At 36.2% G+C, this 16,618-nt stretch overlaps 1 protein-coding gene across 1 annotated transcript in view; it reads right to left on the minus strand.

Moving 5' to 3' along the window:
• Positions 1-16,618, minus strand: part of ADGRV1 (adhesion G protein-coupled receptor V1) — a 675,247-nt gene that overhangs the window by 496,274 nt on the left and 162,355 nt on the right. Inside the window, exons 41-48 of the mRNA XM_045285199.1 lie at positions 15,518-15,780; positions 11,882-12,057; positions 11,001-11,125; positions 8,386-8,552; positions 8,145-8,291; positions 7,731-7,838; positions 6,556-6,820; positions 5,836-5,958 (exon numbers count right to left, since the gene is read on the minus strand). Coding sequence (XP_045141134.1) covers positions 5,836-5,958; positions 6,556-6,820; positions 7,731-7,838; positions 8,145-8,291; positions 8,386-8,552; positions 11,001-11,125; positions 11,882-12,057; positions 15,518-15,780 — 1,374 coding nt within the window. The remainder of the gene's footprint in view (positions 1-5,835; positions 5,959-6,555; positions 6,821-7,730; positions 7,839-8,144; positions 8,292-8,385; positions 8,553-11,000; positions 11,126-11,881; positions 12,058-15,517; positions 15,781-16,618) is intronic.

Raw genomic sequence — 16,618 nt, forward strand, 5'->3', positions numbered from 1 at the left:
CCTCAGGGCCAACAAGGAGAGTAGAGATACCAGGAGGATTAGGGGAGGGGAGGGGATGAAAGGGGGAACCAATCACAAGGATCAACATAGAACCCCTCCCAGGGGGATGAATATCAGAAAAGTGGGTTAGGGGTGACGAAGGACAATGTTAAGATCTGGAAAAAATAATCTATACCTTATCATGGGTTCGTGAGGGAGGGAGGGCGGGGAAGGGAGGGGGAAGAAATGGGGGAGCTGATATCAGGGGCTCAAGTGGGAAGAGAATGACTTGAAAATGATGATGGTGGCATTTGTGCAAATGTGCTTAACACACTGGATGAATGTATAGATTGCGGTAAGAGATGTGAGAACCCAAATAAAAGTATTCCAAAAAAGAAAGAAAGAAAGGGTTATGTGAACAATGCTCCAAAGAACTCAGCAGGTGACAAATGGATACCTTATTTTACAAAAGGATAAGAAGACATGGGAGATGAAGCCTCGTTTGGCAGAACTAACCACATAAACTTTCAAGGAAACAATTAAACTTTCTCACACCCTAATTGAAGAGGAGGGACAATTAACAGCAGAGAAAATAACCAACACCACGGGCACCTCAATTGGCTCAACTTACAAAATTCTGGCTGAAAACATAAAACTCAGCACACTTTGTGCTTGATGGTTGCCCAAACTTGTGCACCCATATGTATGACATCAGGATTGGAGGAAGGCTTATTAACAACATGAAGTGTGCAAATAACACATCCTTGCTCAAAGTGGGGAGGAAATGATGCTGATGAAGACCAAGAATGAAAGCCTTCAATTTGGATCACAACTCCATGTAAGGAAGACCAAAATCCTCACAGCTGGACCAGTAGGTGACATCATACTAAATGGCCAAAAGGTTGAATTTCTCAGGGATTTTGTCTTAACTTGGATCCACAATCAATGCCCATGGAAATAGCAGTCAAGAGATCAAAAGAAGAGTTGCATTAGGTGAATCTCTGCACAAGACCTCTTTAGAGTATTGAAGAGCAAGCAGGTTACCTTGAGGACAAAGGTGCCTGACCCAAACTATGTTATTCTCCATTGCATTATATGCATTTGAAAGTTGGACACTGAATATGGAAGACCATAGAAGAATCATCTCATTTGAATCGTAGCGCTGGAGAAGCATATTGAAAGTTCCATGGACTATTAAAAGGACAAACTGATCTGTATTGGAAGAAATAAGGCCAGAGTGCTCCTAAAGACAAGGATGGCAAGATTTTGTCTTATATACTTTGGACATATTGTCAGGAGAGACTAGTCCCTAGAGAAGGAAGTCGTGTTTGGTAAAGTGGAGGTGTGGTGACAAAGAGGAAAGCCCCTGGGGAGATGGATTTGCACAGTGGCTGTCTCAGTGGGCTCAGCATGGAAACAACAGTGAGGATGGCGCAGACTGTTCAGTGTTCTGTTGTGTAGTGCACAGGGCCGCTATGAGTCAGCGCTGACTCGATGGCACCTAACAACAAGCCAGTGCTTAGTCTCGTGTTTACCCGATAATCCTGTTATATCCCTATCAGACCTTCAGAAGATATAGAACCTTCAGGCACAATGTGTACCAGTCTTCCCTTACTCCCTGTATTTGGGACACATCAGTCTGTTACAGACCCTCATCTAAAAGCACAAGCTCACTGCCACCTTCTAATCCCCTGAATTATTTTTCCTTTGCCTGTAGTCTGCTCTATGCTCAAATCCTGGCTTCATTAACTCCTACTCAATCTGTACATCACATTTTAAATGATACTTCCTCAAGAAAGCTTTCTTTGCACTCCTTTCAATGGGGCAAGTCCTCCTCACTTTGTGTTACAGAGTATTTCATTCAATTTCCTCATGATAAGTAAATGTTTGTAACCGAAATGTATTTGTGCAATTATATATAGTGGTTGTCTTTCTTCCCTATTGCATGTTACACTTATTCAGAGCAGAGGCTATACCTGACTTTCTTTTCCCTTGTTCCCTATTGTTGACCACCATGCTTGGCACATAACTGACATGTAAAAGTATCTTTAAAATAATAAAGTAGAAAAGAAAAGTTTGCATGTCCTTGAACCATTTTCACATTCTCTCTTCATCTTCTGTTTTAAAAAATCAGTTACCACCCAATAATCTGTCAAGCCATTACCAGAATAAATATGTACTCCTCATCACCATGGCTCCAATCTAATACTTTTAATAAGTATTTGACACATTCAAAATAAGAAAGTCTTTGAATATTATTTAATGCATAATTTCAGCTTTCAGTGGATCTATAATAAGCCATTCTAAATAATTACCTATAATCTTTTCATACTTCTACAACCTCAAGTCACAGAAACAAAAGAAATAAAGAGACCTCACAACGGGTCCTTTAACAAGCCTTTGGCAGAATTTTCAAATTCTTTTAGAAAATGTCCCTATTAAATGTTTTTTTTCCCCCAAAAAAAAATCTTTAACAGGAATTCTATAATTAATGGCCCATTCAGCCAGCACTCATCATCCTTAAAAACATTCATTAGACAACTATTTTGAATAATAATAAGTGACTTGGGTTAGTCCACTTGAAAACTTAAGTATAAGAAAGTCAAAAATGATAAAGGCACAAAATTAAAGAACAAGAAGACAAAAACTATTCAAATATCTGAAGAAAGATACATAATGTATTCAGTCAATCATTGTGAATGGAATGATAAGCAAGTCAATCCAGTTGTAAATCGAAAATAACATCACAACTTTAGGTACTTTTAGAGTGTTAACAATGGAAAGGGAAATTATTTATGGTGAAGATGAGCACAATGGCGTCAGGCGCAAGACTCAAATAGCACCATGATCTTAGGGTGGAGGCCAGAAAAGTTAATAGTCCACACGGGAATATGGCCAGGGTCTAGGATAAAGTGATATGGACATAATGTCAAGGTGGAAGGAGCAGAAAACATGAAATAATAACAATACAATAAAAATCTAAAAAAGGATAGAAAATTATTGTCTGCTTTCTAGTTAACATTTCAAGGGACATAAGAGTGATAGTACCTTTATGTTACTTTTTGTAACAAAATGTTCAAAACAAAACATGCTTACCATTAATGGAAAACAGCAGACACCAAAAAGAAAAACTTCAAGAAGGAGCCCGGCTATTTGTACTAAATCCTCTTCTCTTCTGAAGCTCACTTACTGTGCTGACTTTATTAATGTCCTTGATTAATAAAGTTCAACTGACACCAGACTTTTAAGACTTCAATATCTAAACCACTTGCTCTGATTCTCCTAATTTCAGTACCTTTAACTATCCATGGATTCTTCTGCATCACTTCAAACTACGTAAGGACACCTACAAGTGAGTTCATCACATTTTCCAGTAGAGTCCTTTTTCCTATGTCCTTTCCTAATTTCAGTCATATTCTCTTCCAGTTGCGAGGGCTTTATCACTTTTGTATCCTACATTTGAAAAATCAAGTCTGCTGAATCATCCTTTATCATTTCTTTTTGTATCCAGAACTTCTTTTTCACTATTACTGCTACCACACCAGCTCATCGCCGTCTTCAATTTCCGCTTGGGAAGTTGCAAGGGACTATTATCCAGCATATTCTATACACAAAAGTTAAGTGGAGGTTTATAACATGTCTTTATTCATCACTTGCCTTTGAAATGCATTCGAGACCTCTGCTACATCAGCTGTGCTCAGAGTTTGATCTAGGGATGCCTGCAAGTTCGTCATCCCTTCTTAGTTATCTGAGAGGTCGGAACTATGGTCATAAAAATACCAATCCATTGCATGCCTATTTCACACTCATTCTCTCATGAGTGTATGCTGGAATTTTCCAGAGGCTGTATGAAATGAAAAAACTGCAGCGAACTGAATGCACATGCAGATATGAGACTCCAGATACATAGAGTCTAGTCAATCAGAAATTACAGAGGTTTACAAAATTAATAAATAAATAATGTTAAGCCACTTTTCTCACGATGACTTTTTAAAAAAACACCTAATTCCATATGTTCACACGTAAAGAGTTTATTGATTAAATGAATTACTATCTTTCATTGTTCTCAGTTATAAGACAATAAATATCAATAATCATGATATATACAAAAATTACTTCATATCCTCACACGTTTAAGAGGGCAAAAGTCCCTGGGATTAAAATGTTGAGGAGTGCTGCATTATCTGAATGTCTGAATGACCCTGAACATTCTTAAATGTTCTTCTGAAGATCCCAGTGTGTGTGTCTACAAGTGCGATTCCTAATTAAATTCTTTCACCTCATCATTCTAGTCAACCAATGTTGACTTCATGCCACAAACTTATCCGTCTTCCTACCTTTTTTCTGACCTAAGTTATTTCCTGTATCGAGCTGTCAAAATTCCACCAATCCATCAAGGCAGGATGCAAGCTCTCCATTTAAACTCCAATCTATCCCCTCTCTTCCTCTACTCAGGCCAGTTGTATTGGCACGTTACCTTGAATTATTACCTTATCACTATTTGGTTTTAGTTTTGCTTTTCTTTGAGGGGAAGGAATCTTGTAACTTTAAAATAATAACTTATATACAATATACAATTAATACATACTTGCTATTTTATTCATAATATAAATAATGAAAGCAATAAAAGTAGAGACTGAATTGTTATATCTCAATTAAAAATCATAACTTTGGTTGTCTAGATTCATCTGCTGCGCCACTCAGGATTGGCATCTCATTTCCCCTCTGCACCTTAGCAGGAGAAAAGAATCCCTACCAACTGTGTTCACCTTGCAGTGATCATGTTGGACCCGGAAAACCTACCTTGCTAACTGGTCTTTGCCTCTTTTCCTTATTGCTACTTACCCACCCAAGAGATTCCTTGTCAATTCTAAGATAATCCTGTAGGCCCCGTGACAGTATTATTGCTTCAGTTCTTGCTAATTGACTTTATTTCTAAAATCATGTTGTTGTGAAGTACCATCAAAGCAGTTTTGATTCATAGGGACACTGTGGACAACAAAATACTGTCTGGTCCTGCACATCCTCATAACCGCGCTATGCGCGTGCCCATTGTTACAACCACTGTGTCTTCATCTTGTGGAGGGCCTTGCTCCTCTTTGCTGCCCTCTACTTTCCAAACATAGTGACATCATCGTGATTCGAACTCTTGCTTATGTGTCCAATTGGTGAAGAAAAGTTTTTAAAGTATCAACAAAGAGGAAAGCTTTCCGATGACGGAAGAAAGTTGCCAGGATGATGAAGGAGAACAAAGTCCTGAGTCACTTTGCAACTTTTCTTAAAAAGGCTAACTGCAAATACTTGCTATCCCTTGTAAATACTTTAATATTTAAAACATATATATTTAGTATCACTCTTCCTATTTCTCCAGACAAAAAAAATATATGATCCTCCTCCACTCATCATAAATAGTTTCCCCATATCTTAGCCATTTTGATTCTTCCTCAGCACAATGTTCACCGAGAGAATATACTTTTGATAACTGTGTGTGTTTGTGCATCCAGAGCCACGTGTCAGTAAGATTTGGGATTTAAACTTACACTCTTTTCATGGTCTAAAAATAATATAGAAAGCTTTTTTTAAAGTGATAATGGCTCTAAGGATCCCGGCAGATACAAACCCAAAACATTTCTGTACAGAAACATCAAGCCATCTTTCAAAGAGTCTAAGCAAAAAAAAAATCTCTTTGTGAAATTCTAGGATGCCTGGAAGGATTATTGTATAGATTTTGATTTAGGATTCCTATGAGAGTATCGGTGCCTGAGAGCCTGAACCTGCAACTAGTTCAATCAGATTAAACTCATTTAAGCCTTCCATATGCTGTCGAAGACTGGCCAGCAGTGGGAAAGCCCTCACCTATTCCTGAGGCCGGGGTAAAGGCGTGGATCTGGTGAGCAGGAGCAAAGTCCAGAGACTGGAAATAGCGGAAAGCAGACTGCCCTGTCTCCCAGATGAAAACATCAGTTGAATTCTTGGCTCCTACAATAATGAAATAAAAATGAAATCTGAAGGAAAATAATAACTGAATTACACATAGAACTATAATAAAATATGAAATGTATTTTAAAGATAGAAAATGTATCAGAATTAATTTCATTTAAAAATACATCGTCATAGGAAGAACATCAAATGATTTAGCATTTACCAGACAAAGTGTGACTAACCACATTATATTGTTAAAAAGAACAGAAAAATAGTTTTAGTGAAAGCATTATTTATGACTACTATATACTATCTAAGGGACTACATGTAAAAAACATTAAAAGCTTATCGGTTCATACTTTGGGTATGATATCTTCAAACATCTTTTCAGTGTACTCTCCATAATTTTAGTTAATTAAATTTTGAAGCAGTGGTTAAAATCATCACCTGATTATGGGCATAAAATTGAAGGTTTGTTGTTTTTTTTTTCCCCAAAAAAGATATTTCTAATAGGTAGTCAGTACTTGTCATCCATCAAGTAACATACTCGGTTAGCTAAAAAATCATAAATGAACCATTTTCATACAAACATATGATATAAATGCTAGATGTGTTTGGTTAAAACTATATATACATTACAAAGATAACTCTCACCTAGCAAAGTATTTTTGGCAAAAATTAGGTAAACATCATCGCCCGAAGCCAAAGCCTCAACTTGCGCTGTCCCACTGACCGGAACGTCAAGAAAGTTAATAAACCCACCATCAGACCATCTGAACAAAAGGGCATTTAGCCTGGCATTAGCCTGGGAGACAGCTAAGAAGACAGAGCCTCCTCTCTTGAACAATGCCATGCTCAGCACACCTCGCACAGGGAGTGTTTGATGAAACACGAAGTTTCTTCCATTCCACCTGAAGACCTGTAGGAAATGGTCAAAAACACGATCCTTTACCATGAGGAAACGAGCACTTTTGAAGATTTAAATATGAATGTCATGTATTTATATCTTTGGATCCAAGTTTGCAATGGGGCTTCAAAAGTTAAGGAGAAATTTCCATTATTTTTTAAGTCTGCTTTTCCATGAACTTTTGGGTGCCCCTACCTCCAATTAGGAAAATAATTTCATAAATGAAAAAATATCCAAGCTCCCCCTCTTTCAGTGTGATTACATGTGTATGTATGCATGTACACCTGTAGAATGAGTGAAAGATACAATAGTTCAAAATAAATCTGTTTGAAATATATATATCTGGATAGGGATTGGTGATAGTTCAGAAAGAAAAGGTTAAAAATTGAGATAATTCATCTAAACATGAGTAGTTTAGTAAGAAGTAAGAAAACGGAGTCAAAAATGTCCTGTGCTGTGGTCTCATTATCAAAAGCAGACAACAGTGAGAAACTCCTGACGTTTCCAGTCTCCATGTTGGCAATGCATAAAAGATTATGGGAGTTCAAGGAGTGAAAAGAAATTAAAAGATTTAGTTTATTAGGAAAATGTATGACTGCTGGATTCATATTGAGGACCGATTTGGCAATGTTAATCACAAATTTTCAGTGATACCACATATTCAATTGTGTGATTTTTTTTTCCCTATAGAGTTTTAAAATTAAGTTAAATTCTAATAAAATGTTTATGTTTACTGTATCTATGTTGGCTTCTAAAGGCAACATAATACTAATAATTTTGTTGAATAATTAGCTGTAACTAATCAACATCTACATTATTTTGACAAAAATTGAATTCTGATTTTCTTTATATTAAACCAAAGATCATATACTGATGAATTTTAATTACAGTATGAAAAGAAAATATTTTCAAAGAGTCAAACCTGAGTTAATTCAGAATCATCTTGTTGACTTGCAACAATTAAGTAATTTTGACTATCTGAAGTAAAAAATTTTACTTGGGAACTTTCTGATAAAATGATTGTTTGTACCTACAAAAATAAAAAGACAGAGAAAAATGAAATTAAAAGAGACTTTAACAAAAGGATGGCATAGAGTAAACTTATGAGTTAATAACTGAAATTTAAGTCCGAAGAAAATAATTTTGATTGCTAAATATGCATATCCAGGAATCAATGCAAGAAAGAAAAAATTCCCTCAATTAAATGTGTAAACAGTTTTTAAAAAATCACTTCTTCACATTACAGAGAACAGACATTATCTTCCATCTAAATAAATCTGACAAATCTGATTTTTTCCCTTTAATAAAGAAATCTACAGTAAAAAGTTATCCTTACCAGTAGTAATTTGAATCCAGATGTGAATGTATACACACTGTTAACATAAGACTTTTCTTGATTTATTTCTTCATGTGTAATAACAAAGTAGGGAGAAGGACCTATGTTAAAGATCTCACAAGTCTTAGGGTATTCGATAGTTAGGTCCTAGAAAATGAGGAAAAGTATAATAGTTATTCACAATGCATCCAAAATTAAGATGTACAGTTTGTTTTAGCCACATTCAAAAGTGCCATCTTACCTCAACTGGGACAAATAGCCCTTGCCATCGGTAGACAGTAGAAAATCCCATAGATGATCTTCTCAGCATTATACCATATACTGAATCTTCCAAAGTAAAGAAACACCAAGCAGAAGCTGATTCATTAAAAAAACTTTGAAATATGGAAAGAACAATATCCATCCCCCCTGCAAAATAAAATTATTATTTATGAGTGCACACTCCTTCCAAAGCTCACCATTCTCAATTTACTGGTTAAGCAGTAAGACCACGGGATGCATTACCAGAAATAAAATTCTTACATGATGTGTGTGTGTGTGTGTGTGTGTGTGTCTGAGAGAGAAGTTAAAATTAACTTAAAAGTAGCACTTAATTAACAATTTCTATTTTTAAAAAGTTAATACTTCATACCACATAGAACTTCCCAAAGTATATTTAAAAATAAAGACAAATTGTAGATTCAAAGATAATTTGCTGAACATGATTTTTATCAATTTCCAGAAACATGACAAAACTGTATATAATTTTCAAATATCTTCATAGAAATGAAAGTGTTTTTAAGTTTATACTATTTATTTGAAACAATGCATCTCCAGTGATTTCTCACTCTAAACTATACATATTTTGAAAATGACAAATCAAAGTCTTATCAATCTACTAGATCTGGAAATCACCCCCCGAAATAGCCATTTAAAAATCCTAAATTATATGTTATGACTATTTCTCAAAGAGTGTAATTTCTTCTTAAACTTTAGTTAATAACAGCAACACAATGCAGCAGGAGCCAATGTAAGGTTATGGCAGGGATCTTCATCAATTATTAAACGTGCTTGTCTACCCATTCAAGCAGTCATAAGGTCAATGCCGTACACATAATATATACTAGAATTTCCAATCTTAGAAATGCAATATTTAATATTCCTATTTCAATGCCATTTGAAGGTTCACTGCAGCATTTTTATTAAGAGTTCTAACTGGTGCTGACCATTTGGGCTAATCTTTCCCTATTGTAATTCAAGAAACGGAAGGAAGAGACAACAAAGAATGCTGGCATTTAAGAATCTCCAGCTCCTATATCTACTGTTAAAAAACACAGGGAGAGTCCAAATAATAACATATCTGAATGAGAAATTTTCCTTCTTGAATTTCATGCTTCCTCCTGGCTTCTCTGAATATTCAATATTTGCTGATCTATGATCATTTAAACATGAACATACAAAAGAATCTCTGAACCTCACATCCCCACCCTCCCACTGCCTTTTCCAGATCACAGCTGTCCAGTTCTACTTCTGAAATAGCTGGTCACGGTTCCATTTCTTCACTTCCATTCAAAATGGAATTCCATTTTTATCCACCCATCCACACAGCTCTTGTCACAGTCAGTAAGGTCTATGACATCATGAACTCCCAGGGTGGGTACTTTCCTAGTTCCTTCCTCACACAATCTGTCATCAGTGACGGACCACTCTCCCCTTTGAAAACCACTTGCGTTGGTGTCTGCAATTCTCTATCGTCTTGGCCTTCCACTAGGTCCCCTAGCTTCTTTTGCTAGGTCATCCTCTTCTCCTCACTTTTTCTATTAGAGCCTTCTCACAACTCACTTCTAGATCCTCTTCCTGGCCCCACTGGCAGTCCCACTTTCCAGGTTATTATATCAATTTACATGGCTAAAAATGCAATACACATGCTAGAGATTCCCAAGTTTACTTCTCCAGAGGGGAACCTCTCTGTTGAGATCTACAGAAATTTTCTCTCAAAAAAAAACACAAACCCTCATATTAAATTTCATTTATTTTACTATCTTCATTAAAATAACACTTTGTTCATTTCCAATATTTCATTTCTTAGTGAATGACACGATCCTACATTCCACACTACAGGGTGGAAAACTGGTAGTAGGCCCTGATACCTGTGTCCCTCCCTCCATCGTAAACCAATATCTTTCTTCCCTTATGTCTCCCAAATGATTCTCTATATGAAGCCCAGAATATCTTCAAAATGCAAATGTGGTTATTCCACATATATGTAGACATGCACACGGTAACCCTTCTGTAGGCCTTAACTTCTCAAAGGTTTAAAGTGCCATTAGACTAAAAATGGGCATTCATCATAGTCTTCAAATTATGAAATGATCAGGTCCAATCTTTTGCTGCAACTGACACCTCTTTCACATGTCTACGTCCACTGTCCTCTCAGGCAGTCTGCACTGAGGATCTATTCCTTATGCCTCTTCGCTTCTAACGAGACTATTTCCCACTCTTTGTCTCATACCCATTTCTTTGCATACTCGATTCTACTTATCGTTAGCTCTCTGTTAAACACTGATACTCGTAAGCAGAAGTCTTTCATAGAACCTAGATCGTTCCCTTGAAAACATATATTGGAATTTAAACTAAACAGTGCTGCTTACTTGTTTCTATTGTGTCCCAAACTATATTCTAGGTGCTCAGCACCATGTCTGACACACAATGGGGAGTTAGCAAATATTTGTGGATACAGTAAAATGAGTACATTCTTCCCCCCCCACCCACTTTTTTTAACAGATGATAAGAGACAATTCTAGGAGGAAATGTAAGCCTCAGACATGCAAACTTCCTTGGCTAAAGAATTTTGTTTTCATCAGAAATTAAACGTACGCATGCCGAAGGCTGTTTCAGATACTGTCTCCCACTCCACACTCACAGCCAACTCAATGCCATTAGCGCGTGACACGTTCAAAAAAAGAGGCCGGTTCGCTTCTTCGATGGCGATAGAGGTAGCCCTAAAAGAGACAAAGGGGATGCAAAGCAGAAAAAGTATGATTTCTACATAATTACAATAAATATCACAATGCTAGCATGTGCTTAATACACATTTAAATGTACACAAGCTAGTGTGAAAACTGAAAATTGTTTAAGTAAGTCTTAACATAAAATAGTACCAATAAAGAGAAATAAAAAAACCAACCTAATGTAACACTCTGAAAATACAATCATGAAAATCTACTTAAAATCAATAATTCTACATTACATATTTTTAAAAGTAGAACATTGTCATTACTGATTATTACATAACTAAATTAATTTTGTAAGAAAAAAATGAACCAGGAAATTCTTAGCATATTAATAAAGCTCTAGATATATAGAAATGCTTTTAAGCTATAAAAATTAATATTTGCCAGCTTCCAGAGGACATCTGACACTCCAACCTGTTATCAAGTTCAAGAGTAACTAACTTGGTTTTAGCTGCTAAATATATTTTTTTATTGCTTCTCAGTTTTCACTAGTATTAAAAAACAAAAATAGTGCAAGCCTTGGTCTTAAAATGTGAACTCTGAGAAAACAAGACTGTTAACCACACCACCATATTGAACATGTTTAGCTTTTAATGGTTCCTTTTATGAGATATCAAGAGACCTCAGTGTATTTCTCTGCTAGAGCGCATTTGAAAATTTCACTTTAAAATAATCAGAGATCAATTTCCTTGTATGTTTTCTTTCTGTTAATAAAAGCATGTCCCACTTAGCCTTAGACTATACCTATTTTCAACTGCTGAGATACTGAATAGTCCTAGCGGGGCCTGGTTTTGTAAAACTGTTATCCGGGTTTGAACAGGTGCCCCCAGTCGAGCACCTCCAGTTGGGTTAAACAAGGTACAAACAAAATGCTCATCCATTTCTGGTTCTGTGTCTAATATGGCAGATATGTGTAGGGCCTGAAATTCAAATCAGAAGATAAACGTATTAGAACACAGTGTTTTCCAACACACATACAGAGAAATTGCTAAACAGTTTTGACAATAAGGTAATATGTTCTGGAAAATGACATGGTTTTAATACACATTCCCATATTGTAAAAGTTACAGCTATTTTAGTGTACTGTATTCAGAATTTCCATTACTATGATATAGTGCCCTGAAGTGTCTAAAAAAGAAATGTTTCAGACATTTCAAAATAATACTAAACTTAAAAATTAAATATATCACTTCAGTTTCATGTATCCTTCCCTAGCTCCCTAACTTTTAGTCTTGCCTCCTTGTTAAAAGCCACCATGCTAAGAAAGCGCGGCCATTGAGCCGGTTCTGAGTCACGGCGACCCTACAGCAACACGACAGTGACCGGAAAGGACAGAGCAGAATTGGCCTTCGGGGCTGCTGAGACTGCAACTCTGACAGGAGTAAAAACCTCATCTTTCTCTTGAAGAGGGGCAGGTGCTTTAAAACTAACGACTTCACAGTTAGCAACCCAATGCTTAATTCACTGCACCACTAGGGCTCTGACAGAAAGCAACCCCCAAATGAAAACTTTTATCAAATGTTTTATCAAAATGGAAATGTTTATCAAGAGAATGGATAAAGCGTCCATTCCAACTGCTGGCGATGCTGTAGGACAAAGCAGAACGGCTCTATCGGAGTTCCAAAGACGAAGCTCTAGGGGGCAGCAAACTGCCACGTTTTACTACCGTGCAGGGGCTGGCAGGTTTGAACCACCAATCTCGTGGTTAACAGCTGAGCACTTCACCACTCACTGCGTGACCAGAGATCCTCAATGAAATGCCACTCAGCGAAAATTAAAAAAAGAACTCCTGATAATTTACAACCATGTGGAGTTCACCAATTACATGAAAGCAAAGTAGCCAGACACAAAGGCATGCATGATTTATGACTCTACTATATGAAGTTCAAGAAATGGCAAACATGAGGCTTTCATGATAAAAATCAGAAAAGTTTCCTCCTCGGAGGATCCTAATGGCACTCAGGGATCCACACTGGGCTGGTTACCACAGATCTGTGATTGAAACCCACCAGCTGCTCCACAGGAGAAATACAAGGGTATATGCACCCAAAGATTCACAGCCGCAAAAACTCTACATAGGAGCATCAAATCAAATCAACTTGATGACAGCGGGTTTGGTTTCGAGGCTTCCGGGAGGGAGGTGGACAACAGTGTTGTGACCTGCAGAAAGGCATCAGGGCATCTCCTAGTACGAAGGTAAGATTCAAGACCTTAATGTACTCGGTGGTTACATGAACGTGTGTGAGTGTGTGTGTGTGTGTGTGTGCACTTGCGCATGTAGTCAAGTATCCATACATAAAAATATGAAACGTTTACTATTTACAGCTCAAAATAAAAAGATGTGAAATAAGTAATTACAAAAATTAAAACAAAATTTATTTCAATTAATTGCGCTAACATTCCATTTGCCTAATGAACAGAAGTCAGAAAACAAACTGTAAAGAATGTTTTAAGCTACAGTAAATATGAAGAAGCTACAAATTCATAAAACACCCCAATTTTATTTTTAACCTATTTACATCAAAATGCAAATGACTTCTTGAACAAATCAAAGGTTCTAAATACCAAGAACATGAAAAATTAGATATGCAAATGAGTGTACATTTAAAATATGTGGTGAATTAGACTGATGATTAAGCAAATTATTCATCGATTGGATTTTTTTTAGATGAAATGAAGTATAACATTTCAAATGAGCCATATCTCAAACATGTCTATAGCTCGTAAAATTAGCTATTTAAACTTAAACTGTGTTTTAAAGATACGGTTCAGTAGCAGGAACAAAAATTTGTTAATATATAACTAAAGCGGTTTTGAAAGGTAAATATTTGCAAATGTAGTTCCTATTTATATTAATCTTGAATCATTTTTTCTGCAATAAATTATTCCTATTCACGTAGAAGAGGGCAGTGCTGGTTCAGTGGTATACTTTTTGCCTTCCACACAGGAGACCTGAGTTAGATTCCACACTAATACACTGCAAGTGCGACCATCGTCTGTGCAGTGGAGGCTTAACATGTCGCTACAACGCTGAACAAGTTCCAGTAGAGATTTCAGACTAACACAGAGTAGGAAGAAGATTCTGAAAGTCTTGTAGATCACAATGGCGGGATCCCATTGTACATGGGATTGCCAGCAGCTGGGAGTTTGACTCAATGACAGCTAGTGACAATATTCACACGTGACAGTTGCTTCTCAAGTGAGCAACCTAAAGTGAGCAGTTATATATTACTCAACTAAATATGTGGCAAGAGAATGGCTGGCCAGGCTGTAATGATTGCAATGAATAGTGTAGAGTTATTTTTAAATTTATGGTTTCTAAACAATATAAAGTGGAGCATACCACTTAAGTATGTTTACATTATAAAATATCAATATTTATTATCTTTATTAGTTACACATCACCTTACAATATTACCAAGCAAATTTATCTAGCGAAACTGCACGATAGCACTTTTCTCACAGTGACTGGGAGTTTGGTGTTCTCGCATTTGTATTTGTTTTCCTTCTTTAAGACCAAGTGTTTTCTGCTATGATGGTCACAGTTTATGTCAACTACCCTCCTGGGTGAAAGTGGGGATGGAGCCAAACCTATCAATCAGGTAGAAGCCTGAAGGCACCTCTTGTGGGTAACACTTTGCATAAGAAAGAGATTCCAATCAGAGCTGAGCTCTTTTTGGCCCTTCTCCTTCTGCTGGAGTTGGATCCTAATCTCATGCACTGATCTCCTGTGGTGTCACCTGTTGTTCCCAGGAACCTTGAGAGCACCATCAAACTTGGATTCAATCAGCTGACCTCAGATTCATGCACCTCTACATCCGGTGGTCCTCCTGCTTTATCATCCTGCTTCCTGTTCAACTGTCACAAAATTCCACAACTACATGAGTCAGGAGAAGCCTCACTTGAAGAGGACAGGAATTGCCCATATCTACAACTGTGTAAGTCATTTCGTGATGTATACATATATCTACAAGGATCACCAGTTTTGCTCTTCGAGTGAACCCAAGGTAAGAGATCCTCAAAGAGAAAATTATTTCTTTTTTTTTCTTTTTTTTAGGCTTTCTTCCTTCATTATTTATTTATTCTTTAAAATCATTTTATTGGGGGACTCATACAACTCTTATCATAATCCATTCATACATCCATTGTGTCAAAAACATTTATATATTTGTTGTCATCATCATTTTCTTTTTTTTTTTAAATCATTTTATTAGGGGCTCATACAACTCTTATCACAATCCATACACACATCAATTGTGTAAAGCGCATTTGTACATTCATTGCCCTCATCATTCTCAAAACATTTTCTCTCCACTTAAGAAAATTATTTCTTAAGTATTAAAGATAACCATCTCTGCTCATTAAAGGTTCATACTATACCTTGAGTCGAACACCTTCTTCTAAAACAATGTAGCCTTTAGAAGGGGTCAGATCTTTCGATTCAATTGAAGAATTCACTTCTGTCACAATGAACTGCGTTGTCACAGTTCCAAAGAGCCCTTGTGATGGTTCTCGAACAACGTACAATATGGCAACACTCTCTTGTACATAGACGGCTGTTGGTTCTCTTAAGAAAAAGTGCTCACTGTTGTTAAATGATAAAACTCCAGGACCATCATCATTAGCAAGGACAGTCATCAAGGCTGTGAAAAGGCAAATATTAAAATAAAAAAATCAGTCAAATGAGTTAAAAATGATGGAATAGCATGGATTTTAACTGATATCTAGTTCCACTCTCTCTAGATAATATTAGAAACTAAGAAAAAATTTCAAATCATTTAATGAACTTTATTAACTTATAAAATACAAATACTCAATAGTCAGACTAAAAGAAGCGTCCTTAATCTGATTCAGTTATATATATATCAGAAGGCTATAACAAATACCAAACTTAACATTGAATTTCAAAGCATTCCCACTAAAAATGAAACAAGATAATGATTCTTGTTGCCACTCTACTATTCAATATTGTCCTACGGATATAAGCCAGGAACAGGTATAAAACTTATAGGAAGGAAAAGTTAGAATAGAATTGTCCCTATTTTCTGGAAGACATGGCTTTTTACTTAAAAAATGCAATATAGAAAAATTATTAGAAGTATATAAATCAGAAATATAGGCTGAGCAACTTTAAAAAATCAAGTGTTCTATTTACTACCAATAAAAATATTAATAGCAAGTTCAACAACAACTAAAATTATTTAGTATTTACAAAATGCTTAACCAATTTATGTTAAGCATATAAATTACACCTCATCATAAAAACAAAAATCTTCATAATTGGACTGTTATGACATATTATGATAAAGGAAGAAAACACTGAAATTATCCGGGATTTCACTTCACTGAGGACACACTCACCAGCAGCATTCACCAAGAAATCCAACAATGTGTTATAAAGACATCTTTAAAAACCTTTAAAGTAAAGATGCTACTCTAAAGCAGTGGTTCTCACCCTTCCTCGTGCCACCACCCTTTCAT

This window comes from Echinops telfairi, unplaced genomic scaffold, assembly GCF_000313985.2.
Source record: "Echinops telfairi isolate 266 unplaced genomic scaffold, ASM31398v2 ScPeMD7_7469;HRSCAF=8507_1, whole genome shotgun sequence".
In the NCBI taxonomy this organism is placed as follows: Eukaryota; Metazoa; Chordata; class Mammalia; order Afrosoricida; family Tenrecidae; genus Echinops; species Echinops telfairi.